This window comes from Anolis sagrei, chromosome 1 (assembly GCF_037176765.1).
Source record: "Anolis sagrei isolate rAnoSag1 chromosome 1, rAnoSag1.mat, whole genome shotgun sequence".
NCBI classification, from domain to species: Eukaryota; Metazoa; Chordata; class Lepidosauria; order Squamata; family Dactyloidae; genus Anolis; species Anolis sagrei.
This window is the reverse complement of record NC_090021.1, coordinates 40,416,826-40,441,440: the sequence shown is the minus strand read 5'-3', so window position 1 is coordinate 40,441,440 and position 24,615 is coordinate 40,416,826. Positions and strand designations below refer to the sequence as shown.

Sequence of the window (24,615 nt, the reverse complement as noted above, 5' to 3'; positions counted from 1 at the left end):
CATGTCTCATTAAGAGCCACATTTATTTTATTTATTTATTTATTTAAAATTTTGTATACCAGCTTTCTCACCTCTCTTGAGGGACTCAGACCTGCCTGAGCCTGGGAAAATCTCTTGCTGGGAGGTGTTAATCTGTGCCTGGTTGTTTCCTCTCTGTTGTTTTGCTGTTGTAATTTAGAGTTTTTTTAATACTGGTAGCCAGATTTTGTTCATTTTCATGGCCTCTTCCTTTCTGTTGAAATTGTCCACATGCTTGTGGATTTCAATGGCTTCAATGGCAAAACAATAGAGAGGAAACAACCAGGCACATCTTAACACCTCCCAGCAAGAGATTTTCCCAGGCTCAGGCAGGCCTTCAAATGCTAATGAAGGTGATCAGCTGAAACATTCACACCTAACTGCAGCAGGAAAGAGCTCCTTGCCCCACCCCAGCCATTCCACAGATATATAAACCCATTGTCCTAATTCCAACAGACCTCACTACCTCTGAGGATGCTTGCCATAGATGCAGGCGAAACGTCAGGAGAAATGCCTCTAGAACATGGCCCTATAGCCCGAAAAAACCCACAAGAACCTAGTGATTCCAGCCATGAAAGCCTTCGACAATACTGCTGAAAGGCATTGGAAAAGGCCGCGGCCTAGCGGGAGGAGCGGAGCCCTGTGTTGCGTGAGGTGCGCGCGGCTCCCTCCCTCTCCTTCTGCTTAGCAACCAGGTCCTCCAGTCCTGCAGTAGCCCGCAGGGCGTTCCCGGCCCGCCGCCGCCGCTGCCGCCGCCGCGCGCTCTGGCCCCTCCCCTCGGTCCGCCAGCATCCCTGCATTCCCTGCTGCCGTCACAGCATCCCCTGCCTGCCGCTCCTCTCCCTCCCTTCTCGTTCGTTCCCAGCCGCTTCCCAGCCGCTCTGTCCTTCCCCTCTCGCTGCGGCTGGGCTGAGGGGAGGGAGAGAGAGAGGGAGAGAGGGAGGGGAAAGGGCCGCCATGTTGGATCCTGAGGCTCCCGTCGCAGCCCAGAGCAGCAGCTGCAGCAGCCAGGCGGAGGGGAAGTGAGGGAAGGAAGAGGAGAGAGAGGGGGAAAAGGAAGGAAGGAAGGAAGGAAGGAGAGAGAGGAAAGCAGCAGCAGCAGGAGGGCGCTTAAGCTCTCTCTCTCTCTCTGTGCCTCACCACGTCGTCCTGTTTTGCCTCACGGGGAGGAAAGAAGGAGGAGGAGGAGAAGATGCCTTGAGCTCTGAGGAAGCGAGGAAAAGGGGCCTTCAGGGAAAGACGGAGCATCATTGTTATTATCATCATCACTTCCTTGCTGAGGAAGCATCTTCTTGGTGAAGGAGGCGAAGGAGAAAGAGGAGGAGGAGGAGAGGATGGTGATGAAGAAGAAGAAGCCAGTGTCGTGACACCCTCAGTCGCCCTCTTTCCCTGCCTCCATCCCTCCCTCCCTCCCAACCAGCAGCTTGAGACGCACCGACATGGAAGGGATTTGAGAGGATTATTATTATTATTAGCCCAGCCTTCTCCTTCGCAGGGCGGAGAGGAGGAGGAGGGGGTGGCGATTATTTTTATTTACCCCCCCCCTCCCCTCCATTCCTCAATAGGAAATGGAAGACTTTGGGACTGTGTAAATATCTATCAATCTGTCTACATTGCCTCACTGAAGAGCCTTAAAAGATTTCTTGGCCAAGGAAAAGGGGAGAGAAGATTGTGGGTGTCCATCCCCCTCTCCCACAGGAAAAAGGAAGGGCTCTGTTTCTGGAGACTTTTCCTGCCTCCCCCCAAAGCTACTTCTCCCCACCTTCCCAGAATTGCCACTGATGCATTTTCCAAGGGGTGGTAGAGGTGGAGAAGGTGGTGGTGGAGGAGGCGGTGGAGGAGGAGGTGAAGATGGTGGAGGTGGTGGAAATTCTCCTGCATTAGACCTCCCAAACCCTATGCATCTTCTTCTTTGCCCTCCCGGCTGCTTATTGGAAGATCATCCTGCTGCCCTTTCCTTGAATTGCTGATGGGGATTTTACACGTAAATGATGCAGTAGGATTCATTTCGGGATTACGTTGCATGATCTGAATTTTGAATGAAGGAGGAGACCATTAAAATCTTCTATATCTATATATGAGGGGAGAGTAGAGCCAGACTTAGATTGATTTTTTAATTATTATTTAAATGTATAAAGTATATATTTTCTCTTCTTTTAAATGTATTAAAAGAGATTTTAGGCTAATTATTTTTTCTTTAATATTCTGTATATATTGTATATGTCTGTGGAGGAACTGACCAAGATATAGGTCTCAGAATGGAAATTCTGGGATGGATTGTAGTTTCAGCACCATCTTCGAAGCATTGACTTTTCAAAATATTTTTAAGGAACTGTAATTATTCTAATGTCTTAGGCTTTTGGAAGATAACTTATAATAGTATTAATAATAATAATTAAGAGAGAAAACCTGTTAAAAACTGAAGCAACCATGTCTGGAGAAGTGCGCTTGAGACAATTGGAACAGTTTATTTTGGATGGACCAACTCAGACAAATGGGCAATGCTTTAGTGTGGAAACCTTGCTGGATATACTGATCTGCCTTTATGATGAATGTAATAACTCACCTTTGAGGAGAGAGAAGAATATTATGGAATATCTAGAATGGGGTAAGTCAACCATATATAGTTCATAATTTCAGCATTGCATTTATTTCCAGTGTTTCATATGATTTATATTTAACTGGCATATGGTTATAATTGCATTGTCATTGAAGCATATTATGTCTGCATTTTATCATTCTTAAACTGTTAAGTAACCATAGTTTATATCAGGAATCCAGATGTTTTTCAGGGACTCGCAAATCACTGGTTTTGTTGTTGTCAGTATATATATGCATGGTCTTTTAAGGCTCAACCTCATAAAGATCATATCTGTAGAAAGAATGAAAGCAAGAAAAAAAATGAACTGCCTCTCTCTCCACCTCTCATTATGCATGCTGTGTAATGCACAGAAAAAAATAGTGAATTTATATGGTACTTACTGCGGACATTTGAAATATCCAAAAATAAGGGGAAAGATGTGTGAGCCCTGGCCTTAGCTACTTCTGACATTTCTAAAATATAAACATGCATAGTTGAATTTTCATCCTCTTAAAGCAGTACTGAGGGTCAAGTGACAATTGGTGACTTGATAGTATTGGTATGGTGATAATAATAGTTATTTCCTTCTTTACAGTGGGTAGAAGAACAGGAGATGAAGTCACATGAAAACTGCTATTGTGCGACCTTTAAGTGTCAAACTAATACTGTAGATAAGCATTATGTTTAAATGATGTTTGGCAAATTACCACATGAGGAATACAGTCTTCTCCATGTTTTTTAAACTGTGTGATATAGAACCTCTGTATATGTTCAATGGTTTACTGGAATATTTATAATCCTACTGAAAGGGATGCATTTCTTCTATTCTGCAATCATAAAACTGTTTCCTGGACAAATATAATTCCTACTGAATTCTGTTGGTCTTACTCTGTAGTAAGGGGTCCTCAAACATTTTAGTCAGAGGCCAGTTCACAGTCCCTTAAACTATTGGAGAGGTGGACTATAGTTTGAAAAAACCATGTACATGCACACTGTGCATATCTTATTTGTAATGTAAAAATCATAAAAGTACAATACAGTATTTAAAATGAAGAAAAATCTTAACCAACATAACCTTACCAGTATTTCAGGGAGAAGCTGGACCTGTTTTCGGCAGATGAGATAGTCAAGTTAATTAGGATTGTCTTTGTGTGTCTTCAAGCCATTTTAGACTTCAGGTAACCCTAGGTTTAAAGTTTAGAGCAAGGTCGGATAGATGATCTTGGAGGGCTGCGTCTGGCCCTTGGGCCTTAGTTTGCGGATTTCAGGAGTGCATGATTTCAAGAGGACAATTTCCATGTTTCTTAGACAATAATCTCTGTATTGGTTTTGGCACTGTCTGATACAGTTAAAACCTGATTTTAAGTTATATTTCTTAACAGATGACTGTTAAAGAGAAATAAGATTGTAATAGTTGATTGGATAGCTGGGATAGACCTGAATCCCCCCCCCCCCCCCCCAGCACTTTGAAAACAATTTACAACCAATGACATAGTTTCAGTTAACAGGTATCAGTGAATTAGTGCACCAGAATTAGCAATTCATTGTAAGCATGATAATAAGGACTTGTCACAATACATGTGACAGTTTATCTTTTCTGGTGTAGTTCTTTGACAAGTTAAACTGTTTTAACCTTCTGAATTTTAGTACACTCATCAATAATCTATACTCAATGGCATTGAGAGATGAAATACTATCTTGGAAAGATGTTAAGATATTTGCACATGTGCAAATATTTTTAAATTTTAATTTACTCTATCACATAGCTTTTTGTTACAAATACAAAATTTGTAGTCAATGAAAGAGGTAAGAAGGGGTATTCGAATGCACATTGCACAATTTGTACAAAATGCCCATTGCCTAAAATCAAGGACCACAGGCTTTCTCCCATGGACTTCAGTAGTTTTTGTATGATTGATTGCATTTGATCTTTGCAAACAAGAATTCTTTGTCGAATCCCTCAGAGTTGTCATTATCTGTCTCTTAAAGTTACACTTAGAACAAGATTTCATTGTGAAACCACTCTTAAATATCATTTTATTTACCTTGAAAGTTGCAAGCTATCAAGCCCATTAATTATAAGAAGCTCACACATAGATTGAATATTATAGTAAGATCCATCACCTTGAAGCAATTAAAATGATATTGGCATGATTATTATTTAGATGATTGTTTATTTTATTTTTAAAAAACAGCCTGTAACCTGTCTTTAGATGAGAAGGCTTCCAGAGTAGCTTACATATGTTAATAACAAATGAAGTGAGTTCTATTCATAGTCGAAAGAAAAATTAAGAATAGGAGGGGCCCACTTTTATACCCTTCAGCCCTTCAAAAGTGTTGGACTGGGGGATGATATTTTGGTTAGGAATGAAGGGAATTATAGTACAACTGCAAAGTAATTAGTCTTTGAAATGACAGTATTATAATGACCTAGTTGAATGGAAAGAGTTGGGTGAAGTTATTCTCTCAGCCAAACCAATGTGTGGAAGCAAGAGTGACTTCCATCTTTCACTGTGTTGTAGCTTGATGGGATGTCTTCTGCACATTGAGAACTGATGGGGTTGAAGACAATTTGGTCTCAGTTGAATTAGTGTAGTGCCCCTCCTGTAATACCTCTTTCTCCACTGTGTCATTTTGGTCATCATTTTTCTTAGAGCTGGTGAATTTTGTCCTGGAAATGATGTAGTGTTTGGAGATATTAGTGTGAAAGGTCATGTATCAAACAAAAACACATTTTGTTAATGGGAAATTCGATGCATAATTTTATAATTTTCCTCTTCATGTTTATTCTATACTTTTTTCTTTAACCTTTTTCCATTAGTCATATTACTTTTAGTTTTTTTTTTCTTTAGAAAAAAAGAACTTCTTTAAAAATGTATGCCAGAATAAAGATGGAATTTTAAAACACTTTTTGTTAAAGTTCTTGTGCTACATGTTCATATTACTGTGTTGGGAGCTATTTGAAAAAAAAAAACACATTTTAACAGTTCAGTTTAATTTTTGGACTACATAAGATCATAATTTGATATTGGATGATAAACGTTTAATGATTCAGTTATTCAGACTTTCTAATCTTTTACTATAAAAAGAAGAAATGATAAGTTACTTTTAATTTAAGTTTGATCTTTTCTTTTACATCTATTTCTCTATTTGTGTTTGTTTTTAGAAAATATAATATACAACACACTTTTCCTTAAAATATTCTGAATGTGTGAAAATAGAAGTGAATGGAGATGTTCCATTTATGGTAGTTTGTTCTCTTACAGTCTGTGAGGGCCGATCATTTTTATAAATCCTGGAAATATATAGCAGTGTTAGTACAGAGCCATTGTATTTATTTGAGTGTACTCTTATGTTTACATGATAGGTTTTAGTCTGTACTCCAAGTTATGCTTATGTGACAGAATGAGGAGAGACTTTGCGTGTAGCAACTGGAGCCTGCCAGATGGAAAGATTTGAGAGTGCAAAGCTTGTTGTTCTCCTTTTGGAAAACAGTATTTTTTTTGGTGATACTGGTCACTCTGGAGGAGGTAATACAGGGCAGGATGTGGAGGATTGGAAGAGAGACCAGAAGAATGAAAAAAATGATGAAAATGTGTCATCATTTTGGAATGATAAGTCTTTTTTCAAAAGAGGATGTCAAATAGCACCCTTAGAGCAGGAATAGAAGTTGTAGAGAGCAAATAAAAATATATAGGAAGTAATATAAGGTTATAGAGCTTATCCTACTTTAATTTTTAATCGATTAAAATAATGGTTTCCAATCTATTTTGAAAATTATTAGATTTAGCTCTGAAGCATGCTTTCACATTAGCAGTGTAACCATTATGATCATATAATGTAGTCTGTCAGTGTTTGCAAATGTGACTTAAGTCAACATGTAGTGGCTTGTCTTTGGTCTGACTATGGTAAAGTTCAGACCTTGGGGAAACTAGAAGTTATATAGCCTAAAAATAATTTTTACAAACTCTGGCAAAGGTGAGAGCTGATGGATCTTCTTAGTTGATCATTTAATGTGTTAGATCAGCATTATAATACCCTGTATCATGTAATTACCATATATAATTGTATATAAATTGAGAGCAGGCTCCAGGGCAGTTCTTCTCAATCTGTGGGTCCTCAGATGTTTTGGGCTACAACTCTCAGAAATCCCAGCCAGTTTATCAACTGTTAGGATTTCTTGGAATTGAAGGCCAAAACATCTGGAGATTCACATGTTGTGAACCACTGCTCTAGGGCCAAAATGATAAATTTTGATATAATCAGTGGTTAAGTCAAGGGTTATTCCACATAGAGGGAGGCAAGGTGTCCCTGGCCTCCTCTGCCACTATTTTTTCTGCTCAGGGATTCCAAGAGGCCAAAAGTGTCACTGTGACAGAGAGTATAGAGTGGATTAGTTTTCTTTTAGGTTTTCCCAAGATGGAAGAGTGGCAAAAAAAAATGGTACTGAAATTAACCCATTGATACATAGACCTAGGTTTTCTGGGCAGATTTTTAAAATTAAAATGTTACACATATATACATAACAGTGAACTATTTCCCTTCTTCATAGTTTTATGGATTAAAAATAAGATAATAAAGCCAAGGTTGAAAACAAGTGATTTTCCAAAGCAAACAAGAATTTACTATTCAGGTCCAATACTATCCATGGATTGTTGTTCATTCGTTCAGTCGTCTCCGACTCTTCGTGACCTCATGGACCAGCCCACGCCAAAGCTTCCTGTCGGCCGTCACCACTCCCAGCTCCTTCAAGGTCATTCCAGTCACTTCAAGGATGCCATCCATCCATCTTGCCCTTGGTCGGCCCCTCTTCCTTTTGCCTTCCACTTTCCCCAGCATAATTGTCTTCAACTTTGTCTCTAGTATCCTTCCCTCCAGTGAGCAGTCGGGCTTTATTTCCTGGAGGATGGACTGGTTGGATCTTCTCGCAGTCCAAGGCACTCTCAGAACTTTCCTCCAACACCACAGCTCAAAAGCATCGATCTTCCTTCGCTCAGCCTTCCCTAAGGTCCAGCTCTCACATCCGTAGGTTACTACAGGGAATACCATGGCTTTGACTAGGCGGATCTTTGTTGCCAGTGTGATGTCTCTACTCTTTACTATTTTATCGAGATTGGACATTGCTCTCCTCCCAATAAGTAAGCGTCTTCTGATTTCCTGGCCACAGTCTGCATCTGCAGTAATCTTTGCACCTAGAAATACAAAGTCTGTCACGGCCTCCACATTTTCTCCCTCTATTTTCCAGTTGTCAATCATTCTTGTTGCCATAATCTTGGTTTTTTTGATGTTTAGCTGCAACCCGGCTTTTGCGCTTTCTTCTTTCACCTTGATTAGAAGGCTCCTCAGCTCCTCCTCGCTTTCGGCCATCAGAGTGGTGTCATCTGCATATCAGGTTGTTAATGTTTCTTCCAGCAATTTTCACCCCAGCTTTGCATTCATCAAGCCCCACACATCGCATGATGTGTTCTGCATACAAGTTAAAAAGGTTGGGTGAGAGGATGCAGCCTTGCCATACGCCTTTCCCAATCTTGAACCAGTCTGTTGTTCCGTGGTCAGTCCTTACTGTTGCTACTTGGTCCTTGTACAGATTCCTCAGGAGAGAGACAAGGTGGCTTGGTATGCCCATCCCACCAAGAACTTGTCACAATTTATTATGATCCACACAGTCAAAGGCTTTAGAATAGTCAATGAAGCAGAAGTAGATGTTTTTCTGAAACTCCTTGCCTTTCTCCATTATCCAGCGGATATTGGCAATCTGGTCTCTCGTTCCTCTGCCTTTTCTAAACCCAGCTTGAACATCTGGCAACTCTCTCTCCATGTATTGCTGGAGTCTTCCTTGCAGGATCTTGAGCATTACCTTACTGGCATGAGATATAAGGGCCACTGTATGGAAGTTGGAGCAGTCTTTTGCATTTCCCTTTTTTTGGTATGGGAATATAAGTTGATTTTTTCCAGTCTGATGGCCATTCTTGTGTTTTCCATATTTGCTGGCATATGGCATGCATCACCTTGACAGCATCATCTTTTAAGATTTTAAACAGTTCGACTGGGATCCCGTCGTCTCCTGATGCCTTGTTGTTAGCAATGCTTCTCAAGGCCCATTCAACCTCACTCCTCAGGATACCTGGTTTTAATTCATTCACCACACCGTCAAAACTTTCCTCGATATTATTATCCTTCCTATACAGATCTTCTGTATAGTCTCGCCACCTTCTCTTGATCTCTTCAGCTTCTGTTAGGTCCCTGCCATCTTTGTTTCTTATCATACCAATTTTCCAAAGCAAACAAGATTTTACTATTCAAACAAGAATTTACTATTCAGGTCCAATACTATCCATGGATAACATAATAGAACTGAAGGTCTTTACCATAGCATTCGAATAAAACAGTGTTACAGTAATTATGAGAATAAGTTGTAACACATAAGTGAAACTAGTGAAAACATATGCTACAACACTTTTGATAGTACAATATGTAATAAGTGCATGGACAATTAATAGCTAGTATTAATTTTACTACATCTGAAGATAAGGTAATAAAAGTATGTTGATACTAAAATATTATACTATTACTTTATTATTAATTCAGTAACACCCTGAATCACTAATCTGGTAATGCATTAAATACAAGCACTTCTACCATGCAATTGCACTATGTTGCAGTTTTTCCTCAGCTGTTTGTAGGATTTGAAATGTAGGATTGTGTTTAGTATTTGAATAATGTCATGGGACAATTATATTTATAGGATGTCGTCATAAATAAAATACACTGAAGTCTTGGCTTAAATTAGATCAGATTTTATAATGCGAACATCACTAAAGTTAAGTAGAAATATCTTGTGAAAAGTAGAATGGATTACATATAATTTACATATACTACATCAGGAAAATAATTTCACCTTTCAGGGAGATTGCTCTGGGATGTTGGGGCTTCAAGGTTTTCTGATTTACTGAAAGGATCTTTAGGGGTAAAAGTCTTCCTGGGGCTGCATATATGATCACATCCTATACAATAAAATACATGTACAGTCAGCTCTCCACATTTGCTGAGGTTAGTGGAAAACTGCATTAAAAAAAGACTTAAAAAGATTGCCTCTCTAGGAATAGGCATCCAGCATTTTTCAATGGTCAACATCCAGTTAAATTTGCACTGGATGTTCGGAGAGAGAGAAAACGTTAATCAGTTGCACAAATGTGAAACTAGCAAAGGTTGAGGGCTAACTGTAGAAGTAACAGAATATTTATTTTAAAAACATACCCAAAGTAATCAGTCTGTACAAACCAAATTTTACCCTGTTTGCTAACTGAAGTCTTTGAGATATATTATAGTGGATGTGTCATTCTCCTGCTTGCTCAAACATGTTATGATAACTTGCTTTTAAGATTGTGTCCTTTATTTGGCTGCTTCTCACATGTTTGTGGGTTTTTTCTTTAAATGTTTTCTGGCTGTACTTTAGAAAGTTTACGGCAAACAGCATATTTAGATAAAAAGCATCCATAGGGATGAGATTTTCCATGTGAAACTGATCTTCAGATTAAAACTGTCCATGTTAGGTATGATTCTAAAAAGGGTATATTTAGCATAAGGTATAGCATTACTCTGAGATCTAGAGTGAAATGTTGTCCTCTAAATCATTTCTAATAGGTACAAGTATTTCTGAAATGTAACTATTAATCCACAATTTGTTTACAAGAATTAGCTTTGAAGATATGTCTTGTTTGTTATGGATTAAGTAAAGGGAATATTATGCTATCCAGACACCTCTATACCATATATTTAAAAATGGGCTAGAATATAAAATATGCAATGGGATTTTGTAGCACACCTTAAAGACTTACAGAGTCCATTGCTACCCATTGTCTTTGCTTTTGATTTTATGTTTTTGCAGTTACTTGCCATTGCTCATTGTAGTGTGATTCATGGCACTGCCAACATCTGGCTTGGCCTGCAGTGTCTTGACCTATCTTCTGCAATGCCAACCTTGCAGTGAGCTTTTCAACATGGCATGTATTCATGCATTCTTGATCAGTTATCAAATACAGAGTGTGCACTCTGTGGTGTTTACATCAAATGTAGGTTGGCATTCAGTTTTGGGAGAAAGTAATTATTCTGCTTATCTACAAAGCTCATTTACTAGGCAGTTCAAACTTAATAAACATACCTCATTCTTCAGTGTAATTTCAAACTCTGTTGGTCATCTTTGAATATCCCAGGGCAAAGATGGTATTGTGGAAGCAAATCTGGCTAAGTATTAGAAGACCAAGCAGATTGTGTACACACACTCTAAAAAATTAAAAGAAAGGGTAGCATAGAGAAAGCGGGACTTGAGTCCAGGTTACTCCAATGATTATTTTTGTATGCTTGGACTTTGATGTCCTTTACTCGGGCCTTCCACCTTTAAATGTAAGGTTCGTAGGATACTGAACAGCTTTCTCAGTGGGCATTCTGGAGCTGTAGAATTTCTTTCCAAGGGAGACTAGGTTGGCCCTCACCCTGCTGTCATTATGCCAGGTGGTATGGTTTTTCTTAGAGGCCTTTGGCAGTTAAACTGCATTGCTTTGGTGAGTGATTTTTATCCAGGAGAGCTAACTTAGTGGCTTAATGGCATTAAAAAGAAAAGTAGTTTTATGTTTTTGATTTGAACTTGTTATTTCCATTATATAGTTTCAGCCGTCTCAAGCCCCATTTTGTGTAAAAAAGGTAACAAGTAAGTAATAACCTCATGCTGGAAGAAAAGACAAAGAAGAATTAAGTTGAGAATGGGCTTTTGTCAGAGAAGTAATGTAATATGGATCCTATTGCTAACATATCCATTTATTCCATTGTGTGTGTGTGCATTCTCGCAGTTGAAACCAGTCATATCATTAGTAACCATCTTGTTAACTTTAGCATTTTGATTTTTGACTCTTCATTCACACCATTAAGGTTACGATATAAAATACATTCCAGTCATATGAATTTGTTTGCTTTATTCCTTGTACTGCAACACAATAAGGTTCTTGCTAAAAGTCACCATGACTCATTTCTATAATTTGTCTCTTTTTTACTGTAATAAACCTTGAATGACACATTTTTCTTAACCATAATCACAACCCAAAATTGTGGACTTCTGTTCCAAGAGAAGATGTAATATTTTACTTAACTGTTTTTTAAGCTGCTTTTTCATTCATGCCATTTTTAATACATCTACTCATACTGGGATAAGAAATAAACTTAGTTTGGAAAATGTTGGTTGATTAACTGTTTGAATCTTCAGTTATAGTCTGCTCAGAAGAGAGAAAGGAAGGGGTGAATGGGGCAACACATGTCTCGTGTTATTTTGCTTAATAATGCACTCTAGGACTGTACTGTAGTAAATACACAGTTGAGCACTAGAAATTAAAATTCTCCAACTGGTGTTCCAATGCTGTCATAAAATGCATATTTTGTCTATTCATGTTTTTCCTCATTCTTACACAAAGAGGCACGTTCTTAAAAATGGCTAGAATAGGTGAGAGAATTTGGGGGAGGAGCAAAAAGAAGTAGGGGAAGTAAGAGACATTTTCCATTGAAAAGATAATATTTGGTGCAGCAAACCATCAACACATTTATTAGAATGCTTCCTGAAGAAGCAACAAGTCTTTTATATATATATATATATATATATATATATATCTGAAATTGTAGTTTTTAATTGAACAAAATGGTGATAATAGCTTTCACAATTGTGAGATATAATGTTTGCTTCCAAACCATATGTACATGTGCATATTAGAGCACGGAATGTCAGTATTTGCTGATAATAATAAAGGTGACGACCATTATAAGAGTGTCAGGTGACAGTTTGATCATCACCTACCAACTCTCCTTACAATAAGGGTAGTTGAAATGGTTTTTGTCACCAATTGTCTGTTTTCTTATTCCTCCTTTGGGTGCACTAGTGAGAGTTTTAGTCACATCAAAGGGATGGTCTACATCCTTTGTGCATAATGTAGTGTGTTTCCTGCATTAAAGCACCAAACCTCAGAAGACAAAAGCAAGTAGAAGGGAAAATGAATAACTCTCAAGCATTCTACACCACTAAAATGAAGTGCTGGTGGTGACATTAATATAAATTGCTAAGTGTAATAAATGGGAAATGAGTGGTATTCTGACATCATGTACAGAATTCATTATATCTCAATCAGAGGTAGTTCTTGTATATCAAATAGTATTAGTTTTATGTGATTAAAATACCACTTGATATGGGAGTATTTGCTTGTGGGAATCCAACTTTATCAATATTTTGACATTTATATCTTGTTTATACTTGATAAGTTGTTTATACTTTACCCCTCTGCCAAATAGTGTGGATGCCTCACCACACTACAATGCCCGTGATTCTATAGTATTGAGCTATGGCAGTCCAAAGGGTGTTAAATTGCATCAGTTCAAATGTATAGGTCCTGGATAGTTGTGTTTTTCCATGTATTGACTTGGCATTCATTGTCAGTAACTAAAATAAAAAGACATAGCATCTACAAGTTTTCTGCAGTCACGTATACCCACATTGAATATTATTATTTTTAACAGTATATCACTGCTGTATTGTAATTAGATATGTTAGAATTATTTGAATAGTACTTTAGAATGCCTTTCTAAGAAATCACCAGGTATTATAGACTATATTTCAGAGGAAGGAAATGATAAAAACACCTCTGACTATTTGCCCAAGAAAGCCCTGTGAAATAAATGGAGTCAGCATAGGTTGACAGCCAACCTGAAGATACATACAAACACAATATTATGAAGCAAGACCTGTTGATGTCTAATATATAATACTGCCACTTTGTTTCCAGCATGTCTTCAAGATCAATCTGACAATGGAATAAATATATTTGAATCTGTAACATGTTGTGAGCCATTGGGCATGAGTTACAGTATGCAGAGCCATGTAGAAAACAGTTCTTGTATTACATAAAATATGGATCAGATTGATCATGTGATCAGATGATCATTGATCAAATCAGATGCACCAAAGTGTTAATAATAAATAATCTGGTTAGAATGTTGATTTTGAAAAAGATTAGTCTCTTAATTAATTAATTAATTAATTCAGCATGCAAATATTTGACTATCATTTTTAATGTTAATACCTTTTAAATAATATAGTGTCTCTGTATTTAAAGACCAAGTAGTTAAAAATGTAGAACTGACGAATATGGGAAAGGTGCCAAAATAATTGCAAACTATGAGCAACATAGCTCTGGAGAATTGATACAGTATGATAATCTTCATTGAAATATTGTGATTTGTTAGTGAGTTACTAAATTACTTTTTGTATATTATGGCAGGAGGCAATTAGAGACTTGAAATTGTCATGCTGAATCTACAGATTTGTCATAGCCTTTAAATATAACAGGTAATACAATTGATACTTCAAATAGTTATTTGTTTGGGTCAATATAGTTGACAGTTGTTAATCTATTTGTTCTTCATTTGCTGAATTTTAAATAGCAAACTGTGAGTGGTTTACAATGCTCCTAAATCAGTGCTTCTCAACCTGGGGTCTCCAGATGTTTTTGGCCTACAACTCCCAGAAATCCCAGCTAGTTTACCAGCTGTTAGGATTTCTGGGAATTGTAGGCCAAAAACATCTGGGGACCCCAGGTTGAGAACCACTGTCCTAAATTCATATATAAGAACATTTATGCATGGATTCTGTCACTTCTGGCTGTTGCCTACAATAGTTCTTAGCATTTACAGAAATCAGAATATGTCAGAGAGAGGATGTCAGAGGGCAATTTTTCAGACTCAGTTTGCTGCTGGAGGGGGTGGCTAATAGAAAAAGTGCTTGAATTTTCTTATCATAAATGTGGTCTCTCAGGAGGTTTTCATATTAATATTTTGTATATTTGTAAATATTCTGCCTAAACAATTGGATAATCACAGGAAATAAGTTTTTCAGGTCCAATTCATGTACCTGCTTCAGTTAAAACTTTCTTGGAGCATTTAAAGATAGCTTCCATTTCACAACTCCTTTGCAGTCGTAGGCCACTTTATTTCAAAATATGTTCTGTGGAACTGTGTGTGTTTTTGTGTGCCTTCAAGTCAGCTGTGACATACGGTATCCCTACAAATTTCATACAGTTTTCTTGGACAAGGAATACTTTGTGGTAATTTTGTTAGTTCTCTCCACTGTGATATAGCCTACAGTACCTGCTATTCATTGGTAGACTCCCATCCAAGCAGTGACTAAAACTGATCCTGCCAACTTTCCTGGATCAGAGTATTTAGGCTCTGTTTCTACAGAAATATGGTTTCCCTCCTCTATTTAGAGAAAGAGATGGCTCCTTTTATGTTAAGAGTTAAGGTACCAAACTCACATTGGCATGTGGATAAGCCAACCCAGGTTTTTGAGGTTGATTTTTTTGACTAAAATTTCTACATTTACACATGATATACATTTCAGTGATCCTAGTAGTCATGGAATAAACCATAGAAAAAGTCTTGAATTCTTTTTACTTTTTCAAGACTGCAAAGCTTGATAAATTTTTAGAACACTGATGGATTTACAGTACATGTCCATTTGGGAGTATGTTGCCAAACCAAATTCAGGATATCATACTTCAAAGTAAGTTGATGTAGGATTACAACCTTTAGTGATACTCAGAATCCGCTGTTACCTAGGCAGTTGGTTGGACCCTGGTGGGTTGGAACCTGGTGAGTTGGACAATCCTAATCTGGAAAATCAAAATCCAAAAACCTCCAAACCTGAAACTTTTTGCTATCAGCTGCCTATTTCCACATGCCTGTCTTCCCACCCTCCTTTTCCTTTTTTTCTTTCCTTTGCAGCTGACAAAGTCCTCTCTTCTGCATCTATACTCCTTTTAGATTATTGGTGGTAAAGTCTCAATGAAGTCACTGCACCAGTGTCCTGTCAAGGTCATGGGAACAGCAGGTTGTGGTACAAAACCATCCACTTTGTTTCTTTAGTTGCTTTCCCATGTAAGCTGCTTCTCCTTACCAGCAGGACCGGAGCCCCGGTGGTACAATGGCTTTAACCCTTGTGCTGGCAGGACTGCAGTTCAAATCAGTGGAGAGCAGATTTAAATCCCTATGTCAGCTCTAGTTCCCCTGCGGGGACATGAGAGAAGCTTCCCACAAAGATGGTAAAACATCAAACATCCGGGTGTCCCCTGGGCAAAGTCCTTGCTGATGGCCAATTTTCTCACACCAGAAGCGACTTGCAGTTCCTCAAGTTGCTCCTGACACAAGATCCGACAAGTTTCCAGAGATGCAGAGTATGTGTGAATGGAGGAGAGAGAGTGGAAATGATGGGCAGCATCTGTGCCAACAACAGTAGCATTTCTGCTGTCACCATTGCATGTTGGGAACAATTTAGATGACAAAAATGTCTCTCCTTGCACAGCTGTCATGCCTCATGTTTTCTTTTTCTATCTTCCCCCACCTCCTTAGGCATGTTGGGTGTGAAGGGAGTACATCTGTGACTACGAGGAACCTGGGGTTCCTGGGCAGGGACTCGTAATGCAACCTGGAGGTTGAAGTAACCTGACTGTTTGGAAGAAAAGAAATAGTTATATGCAAATACAGAAATTCCAAAATCCAGAGAAACCCATAACTTAAAATGTTTTTGGTCCCAAGAATTTTGGATAAGGGATATTCAACCTACACAAACTCTTGAGCACCCAGATATATGTACAGTACCACCTTTTTTGTTTTTGTTGTTGTTTTATTTGACCATGCTCCTTAGGAAAGAATCCTTATTGTAGACAAACCTAGCAGTCATGGGATAAACTGACAATCCTCTTATGCTTAGGTAACTGGTTAAAAGCAGGAAGCAGAGGATTAGGGAAGTAAGCTGTGAAATATGTGAAAGACTTAATATTTGAGATAGTGCTATTTTTCCTATTTGCTAATTACCTTGGGTTACAGATGGCCAAATTTGTAGATGATTCAAAGGTTTCTAGGAATGGTGTAATCTGAAATGAATTATTAAGAGAAGATATTTGGGCAGATTCATATAAATAAAGTAAATACCACATGATAAATTGATTAAATAAGTCAGTAACAATTTATATCGGTGCTCAAAAGTGCATCTTGGAACATACTACTGACTATCCTAATCGTAAGTAGCTGAGTTCTGAAATGGCTGTAATTAACAAAAAAACAATGTTAAACTTTTGTGAGGAACATGGAGCTGCTCTGAATGTTGTTAGACTGTAATTTCTGTCAATCCTAGCTTACTTAATGGTGAGGATTGAAAGGTGGTATAATTCATCATCAGAGCAGACTTTACTTATCATTGCCATAGATCAAAATAGTCACAAAGCACTGGTGCAATGAGGTATTGTACTAAGGAAGGCAAATTTACTGTTGCATTAGTAAATACTTCTGGCCCTCCATACCTATGGGTTTGCATCCATGGATTCAGCCAGACACCAAAAAAATACTCAGAAACAAAATTCAAAAAGCAAACCTTGTTTTTGCCATATGGAGATAACTGTATTTATGGGTAAGCAAACCCCGCTGCATCCTCTCATTATTTCAGAGATTCTCAAGTTCTCTCCAGCATTCATTTGAGTTGTTCACCATGTTAGGTAAGGCATACAATTCTACTATACCTTTGTATATAATCAGACTTGGGGATCCATGGATTTTGGTATACAGTATATGAGGTATCCTGGAATTAAAATACAAAAGATACCAAAAACCCACTGCATTTGCTATGCAGTTTACTATGATGTGATGAGAAAATGGGATGTACCTAAGTGTAGCTAATCACTGGCAGAATACCATTCTGATACAACATATTCTGCTTTTGTAGTTCCTAATCTCTCCATGCAATTCACCCTCCCCCAGCAATCTGTGACAGTGAATTGTCACATGTTTATAATGTCGTGAACTAACTGTATGATCAGGATAAACAGAAGGTACTGGTCTGTAAAATGTTAAAACATGTTATTCAGTTTAAGATTCACTGCCATACTGTGTTGAAAGCTCTACAAGGATTACCATATATACTCATGGATAAGTCAAATTTATGTATATGTTGAGGGCAGATTTTGGGACCGAGATTGTGGAGTTGACATCACCCTTGAATAAGTCCAGAGTCATTTCATGGAGAGATAAAAGCAACAGTGCTACCATTTCCCTTAACAAGCATTCCAAAAGGCCAGAAGTGGTGTCACAGAAAAGAGTGTAGAAGGAGCCATTGCTTCTTTTAGCTTCTCCCGGGATGGATTAAGCTCTTGATTTGATAATGGAATGGTTCCTTTTAAAATAAGAGTCAAGACACTAACATTAAAATATGGATATGAACCCACGGTTTTTGGGTAGATTTTTTTACAAGAAAGAACGTATATCAGTTAGATAAAATCACTGCGATCTAGCAGCGACTGTTGGGGTCACATTTTCCATGATGACCATATTTTAATGAAACCTTGGATTATTAGATGCCATTACAGAAGGTAAGAGGATGTTACCATTACATTTGTGAGTCTCCCACAATCTTCTGTTAAAATCTGGGCAATGGGCTTTCAAAGCATTTATTACCATCACACATCAGTGAATCAGTATGACATTAGTTGATCTAGTTTTAAATGACTGCTCCCAGATGTTAAGACTCAAGGTACACCAGTGATACCTTTATTTCAGGAAGAATGTGAAGTTCTTCCATGATGCCTATGTTAAATTTCTTCGATTACCTTTCCAAAATATTCCTCTTTATCTGAATCACCAAATTTTCTGTACTCTCAATATTGCATAGCTGCACCCCCTTTCTCTACTTCTTTCTTTTGCTTCTGCAAAAAACCCAACACCTATTTTCTTCCAGTTTTCCTGAACCTGTCTTTTCTTCTCTATCTCACTGTATTTAAGCAAGTACCTCAAATAAAATGTTCTGAGTAACTTCAAGTTGGGCAAAAATACTGCCACGATGAGTTTAAAGTTGTGGGCCTAAATACTGTAGTTAGCCCAAATCCCAGAGCTTCTATATAGAAAAATGTTCCCTTATTTTGAAAGTTTAGAAGTTATTCTGTCCAAGATATGAGCAAAGATCTATATTGAAGATGCTCCTGTTTTTTATAAACTAGGTATGGTTCTGTATAAATCAGTATTGTTATAATACTTTTAATGGGCTAACTACTTTTATTACCTTGAGGAAAATCTAATAATTCTTAAATGTTTCTCTGCATGTTGTATGTCTTTATGTAATGATGTAAAGTACATATGTAGGAATTCTGTCTTACATATTGCCAGTTATCATCCAGGGCATCTCAAGAACAATAATCTGTATAGACAATTTTTGCATCTTAAGAGAAATAATAGTTGTAATAGTTGTGATAGACGAATTCACTGTTGATCAATTCTCAAAAAATGAACTCATAAGGAAGGGCTGTCAAACATGTGTTTAACATTTTCAGAACTAGAGCTATCTGGCCATTATTTGGTTCATGTCAGCGTTGACAGATTATTTGCATTTTAAGAATGTAATAATTTATAACAAGTATTAAGCACGATGTTGATAAAGGATGTGGTTGGTTGTCATAGGGCGCTCTCAGGAGATTTTGCAGGACATCTAATCTCAGAAACAGTTTAGCTCATACTGATTTTTTTTTCACTCAGTTTTTCTAGATTTGGTTTTTTTTTTTAAAAAAAGTAAGACTAAAAGGATATTAGAAAATTTGACAAGTGAAAGAAGACAGCTTAAAATAAGGTACAACAATTCAAATCAGTTTAATACAAGCCACTAAAGGGAAGGCGTTACTCAATGTGACACAGCAGAGCAGGTTCTTTCGTGTGCATTGCCACAACTGAGGAAACATAGTAGAAGACTTTCCAACTGATATTTTTGTTGTTGTTGTTGTTGTCTTCCTCCTCCTCCTTAAAGGTCTTCAAATAAGCTCCAGCATATAATGACCTTTAAGAGTTTTCGTGGCCAGATTTATTTTGAAGAATTTTGTCATTGTTTTCCTCTAAGGTTGAGAGAGAGTGAATTGCCTGTTGTCACCCATGAGTTTCCATGGATGACTGGGGCCTCTTCTACACTGCCGTATAAAATCCAGATTATCTGCTTTGAACTGGATTATATGGCAGTGTGGAATCATAATCAAGTTCAAAACAGAATCTGGATTATCTTCTTTGATAATCTGGATTATATGCAGTGTAGAAGGGTTCTGGGTCTCAGCACACAAACCACTACACTTCACCAGATTTGCAATTCTGTAAAAGGCATATATAAGGAAAATGTCAAAGTATTGCAGTCCCAAGCAATTTATTGTTTTGAAGATTCACAAGCAGCACATTCAACTAGAAACATGTTGGCAACCCAGGGCCCTTTTACACAGCCCTATATCCCAGAATAACAAGGCATAAAATCCACCAGTAAATATCTGCTTTGAACTGGGTTATCTGAGTCCACACTCAGATGATGTGGGATTTTCTGCCATGATATTCTGGAATATAGGGCTGTGTGAAAGGGCCTCCAGGTCCAGACATTGTAGCTTTTATTGATATGATTGATAGATCAAGAAGTTCCTTAAATTTGCAGAGAACAATGGCTTCAATATTACTTTCCAATTTTTTACAAGATGGGTAAATGCAGTGTAATCAATGGAAAACTGGGCAACTTTACTCAACTAGGATAATAATAATAATAATAATAATAATAATAATAATAATAATAGCTACTACTACTACTTTATTTTTGTACCCCACCTCCATCTCCTTGAGGGGACTCCGGGCAGCTTACATGGGGACAAGCTCAATCAACATAGTTAAAACAACAATTTAAATCCATAAAAACAGCAACAAGTGAAATAAATCAACAGCATGACACAATATAAAACAACCATCAAAGAGACAACCAGTAACCTGAGATAGCAATGCAGTTCTGGGAATGGGGGAGGAGCTAGTACAATCAGTTGTGAGGAAGGGTTCATGGTTAAAGTGCAAGCACTAGATAAGAGAATTGTAGGAATCATTGTCCCTATATAAATAATTTGTGATGGGAAGTTCTGTCAGCACTTCCAGATTAAACCGCTACTTTTAATCTATAGAGCTCCCAGTGGTGCAGTGGGTTAAAGCACTGAGCTGCTGAACTTGTTGACCAAAAGGTTGCAGGTTAGAATCCGGGAAGCAGTGTGAGCTCCTCCTGTTAGCCCCCAGCTTCTGCCAACCTAGCAGTTCGAAAACATGCAAATTTGAGTAAATCAATAGGTACTGCTCCAGCTGGAAGGTAATGGCGCTCCATGCAGTCATGTCGGCCACATGACTTTAGAAGTGTCTACAGACAATGCAGACTCTTTAGCTTAGAAATGGAGATGAGTACCAACCCTCAGAGTTGGGCACGACTGGACTTAATGTCAAGGAGAAACCTTTACCTTTGCTTATCAATCCACAAGGAAACTAGCCTCTTTATCAGTGACTTCTTAGCACTTCCTGAAAAGTCTCTAGTAAGGAGTTTCCTTAATTTTTTTGAAAGCCCAAATATATAATGGCTACCATATAATCTCTGTTTACATTTTCATTGGCATTGTCAAAGAACTCCCAGAGATTTGTGAGACCTGACTTCTTTTATAAGAAACCATAGTGATATTTATTTTGCAGCACTTATTCTCTACATGCTTAATTACATGTAACAGTTTGTAACATCCTGAATCCTCTTCAGAAATTATGGTTGTTTCCATTTTCTAATTGTCATGTATAGAGGTCAGTATAAGGGACAAAAAGTATTTCTTTATTATCTACTACTGAAGTTACTAAAATGAAAATCATGGCCTAGTGAACTTTTTTTCACTGTTTTTCTGTTGTCATACTACTTGGCATATAGTAAGATGCTCTGTCTCTCTGTGTGTAGGTGTATGCTGTGTGAGAGAGAGAAAAACGTTTTAACAGCATATGTCAGCTTTTAATAAAACCCCTTCACAGTAGTGCATGAAGGTGGTCGTTCAGAAAATAATGTGAGTAAAAATAGGGCAAAAATGCCCCTTGGGTTTAATTGAGAAGCTTATATTGTTTCTGTAGGTAACGTCCATTAACTAATCAAGGAAACTCAATTTCTCTTTTAATAAAAACTGTGTCAGCTGCATAATATTATTGGAACCTTTAATGTTTTTTAACAATGTAGTGCAATACACATTTGCCTCAGATGGCAAAATTTAATTTTGCCTTTGTTGAATTTGAAGTTGATGACTAGAAGAGGAATCCAGTAATTAAACCTCTGAGATGTAGGGATCTGGGCTTCAGCAGTATTTTAATTTCTTTTCTTTAACTTAATTGTAGCTGGAAAATTGTTGTATTTATCTCAAGCTGGGAGAAACACACATTAGTAATGGAAAGCCTTTATTCAACCAATTTTGTAGTAAAACAAAATGCCCATGTTCATGCAAAATGTTATTTTGATCAATGGACATAATCTTTTCATCTTGGTACTGTCTTGGTTTTTGTTTAAAGGAGTACTTCTGGCTTGATTTGTTTCATATGATATCACTAAAGGGGTTAAATTTGTGCCATGATTTGGGCGATTAAAAGCTGTCTATCTAGGAAACTTTTGTGCTGGCTTCTTATTTGTTCCCGACTTAAACAGGGCTCCTATTTATACTGACATATGATCCCCTTCATGCTTTGTTTCTGGCTTCAGAAGTGTGCAAGTACCTTCTGCTCTGAAAAGAAAAATGATGATGATGATTTCATACTTGTCTCTCTCCAAGGCTTTAAACAGGTTGCAATTAAAATACAATAGATAACAAACACAAAACTATGACATAGGCATAGAGTAAAACACAAACATTAGATTTAAACTATTTTTGTACTGTTGTGGGCATCAAATTGCGCCGTTTTGTAAACCGCCATGAGTTGCCCTCGGGCTGAGAATGGCGATATAGAAGCGTAGTAAATAAATAAATTAAAACCCACATTAAAATCCTTTCAACCAATAAAACATCCATTAAAATTTACAGTTTGAAATTGAATGGGATAACAACAAGCCTCCTGTTGAAATATATTGTTAGCACACAGCAAAGTAAGATAGAGTAATCTGGGTAAGGGAAGAGAAGCAGATAAGATTCATCTGATTGTTGCATTGATTTATTTCCTAAAATTAAACAAATTGCTTTAGAATACTGTGTGTTCATGGTCAGCATTGTCCAGAAAGTTCGGGGTCTCTAAAATACATTATTAACACTGCTCAAAATGTCGAATAACAGTGTTTGAGAAGCAGGTGTTGTTTCCTGAGATATTGGTGTTATGAGAGAACTGCATTACATCTTTTAAAAAATATCCGTGAGTCCACACCAGCTGTGAATTGTTTATGCTGTGATAAGGATATACTAACCCTTCCTCGTTAAATGCTTGTGAAATCACTCAACTTCTATTGCTCTGTATTAGGAAGTAGAATACTGCATATTATGTGACTGTATGGTAAAGAACAAAACCTCAGGAAATCCTGTGGCTGAAAGACTGTTCAAGCCACATTCTTAAAAACTAAACCAAAAGAACTTACCTGCCCCCATCCAAGATCCCTCCAATGCTTTAAATGCTAATGTTTTGCACTATAGCTAAACACATAGATTCTTGTCCTTTACCACTGAATTGTTTGCGTGTTGCCTAAACTGGGGAGTTCTTTTACAGATAAATTTTAAAATGCAAGGATTCTGCACAGAATGTCTCAAATCTGTATTGGAATTATTTATTTATTTATTTATTTATTTCCAGTGTTTCTACCCCATCTCTTCTTTACCCCCGAAAGGAGACTTAGGACGGCTTACATATGGCAACAATTTGATGCCGTTACATATAAACAATTACAACAATACAACAATAATTAAAATACACAAATCATTAATAAAAGCAGTATATCAAACATTAATTAAACCAATAAAACAGTCTCATCAGCCGTGTCACCATTCCATTCCAGTCAATGTCCGTCTAAAGTACTAATTATGTCTGCTGACTGAAAGCCTGGTCCCAAAATCACGATTTCAATTTCTTCCTGAAAGCCAGGAGGGATCTTGTGTCATTTGGGAGTGCATTCCACATAAATCAAGACACATTAAATCTGTTATTCTTCAACACATGCACAGGTCATGTGGAATAAGACCAAGAAGAACTGACATCAGCTAGGCTCACAGACCAGCCCCCAAGAAAATTTCATAACAAATATTGTGGCAACAGGGAGTCATCTTCTGCTGTGGATTCCTCTGTCTCCTGAGTAATGCAAGCAATATGTTCACAGTACTCCTGATACTAAATGTTTGTTCCTGGATTGGCTATTGCCATTGTGAGATTTTCTTGAGTTTTCAAGAACCCATGAAATTTGAGTTGTTTCAGAAACTCAGAAATCTCACCAGGAACCTTTCTCTCACAACAGTTGAGGAATACCTTATATTATCCTGTTTCCGACATTTCTAGCTAGGCTTACTGGGCAAAAAAGGTCTTGATACCGATAATTTCTCCAGGTATGGCTGATTTATTACTACAGGTTGAGTTGTTTTTATCTGAAATGTTTGAGACCAGACTTTTTTTTAATTTTAGGGAGTTTTTCTGGGGGGGGGGGGGGGGGCTGGAATGCCTGTATTGATTATACATTGTGAATGAGGGATGGAGGAAGGGGAGCAAATCACATTTCCAGCACCTGTAGTTTTTTTTTCTCAAGAACTGTCAGCACACTTTCTATCCTTTAGCAAGGTAGACAGTGGTTCTCAACCTGGGGGTCGGGACCCCTGTGGGTGTCACGAGGGGGTTTCAGAGGGGTCGCCAAAGACCATCCAAAAACTTATTTTCTGTTGGTCATAGGGGTTCCATGTGGGAAGTCTGGCCCAGTTCTATCATTGGTAGGGATCAGAATGATCTTTTATTGTAGGTGAACTATAAATCCCAGCAACTACAACTCCCAAATGTTAAGGCCTATTTCCCTTAAACTCCATCTGTGTTCATATTTGGGCATATGGAATATTCGTGCCAAGTTTGGTCCAGATCCATCATTATTTGAGTCCACAGTGCTCTCTGGATCCAGGTGAACTACAACTCCAAAACTC

At 37.7% G+C, this 24,615-nt stretch overlaps 1 protein-coding gene across 13 annotated transcripts in view; it reads left to right on the top strand.

The window, feature by feature from the left end:
• Positions 1-830: 830 nt before the first annotated feature.
• CDC42BPA (CDC42 binding protein kinase alpha) overlaps positions 831-24,615 on the top strand; it is a 146,671-nt gene continuing 122,886 nt past the window's right edge. For 6 of the 13 annotated variants that reach the window (XM_060754156.2, XM_060754161.2, XM_060754150.2 and 3 more), the window contains exon 1: positions 832-2,626. In XM_060754156.2, coding sequence (XP_060610139.2) covers positions 2,449-2,626 — 178 coding nt within the window. In that variant the 5' untranslated portion in view covers positions 832-2,448. Of the gene's footprint in view, positions 2,627-24,615 lie in introns of all 13 variants that reach the window. The other 7 variants (XM_060754155.2, XM_060754160.2, XM_060754152.2 and 4 more) reach the window with 2 other exon arrangements.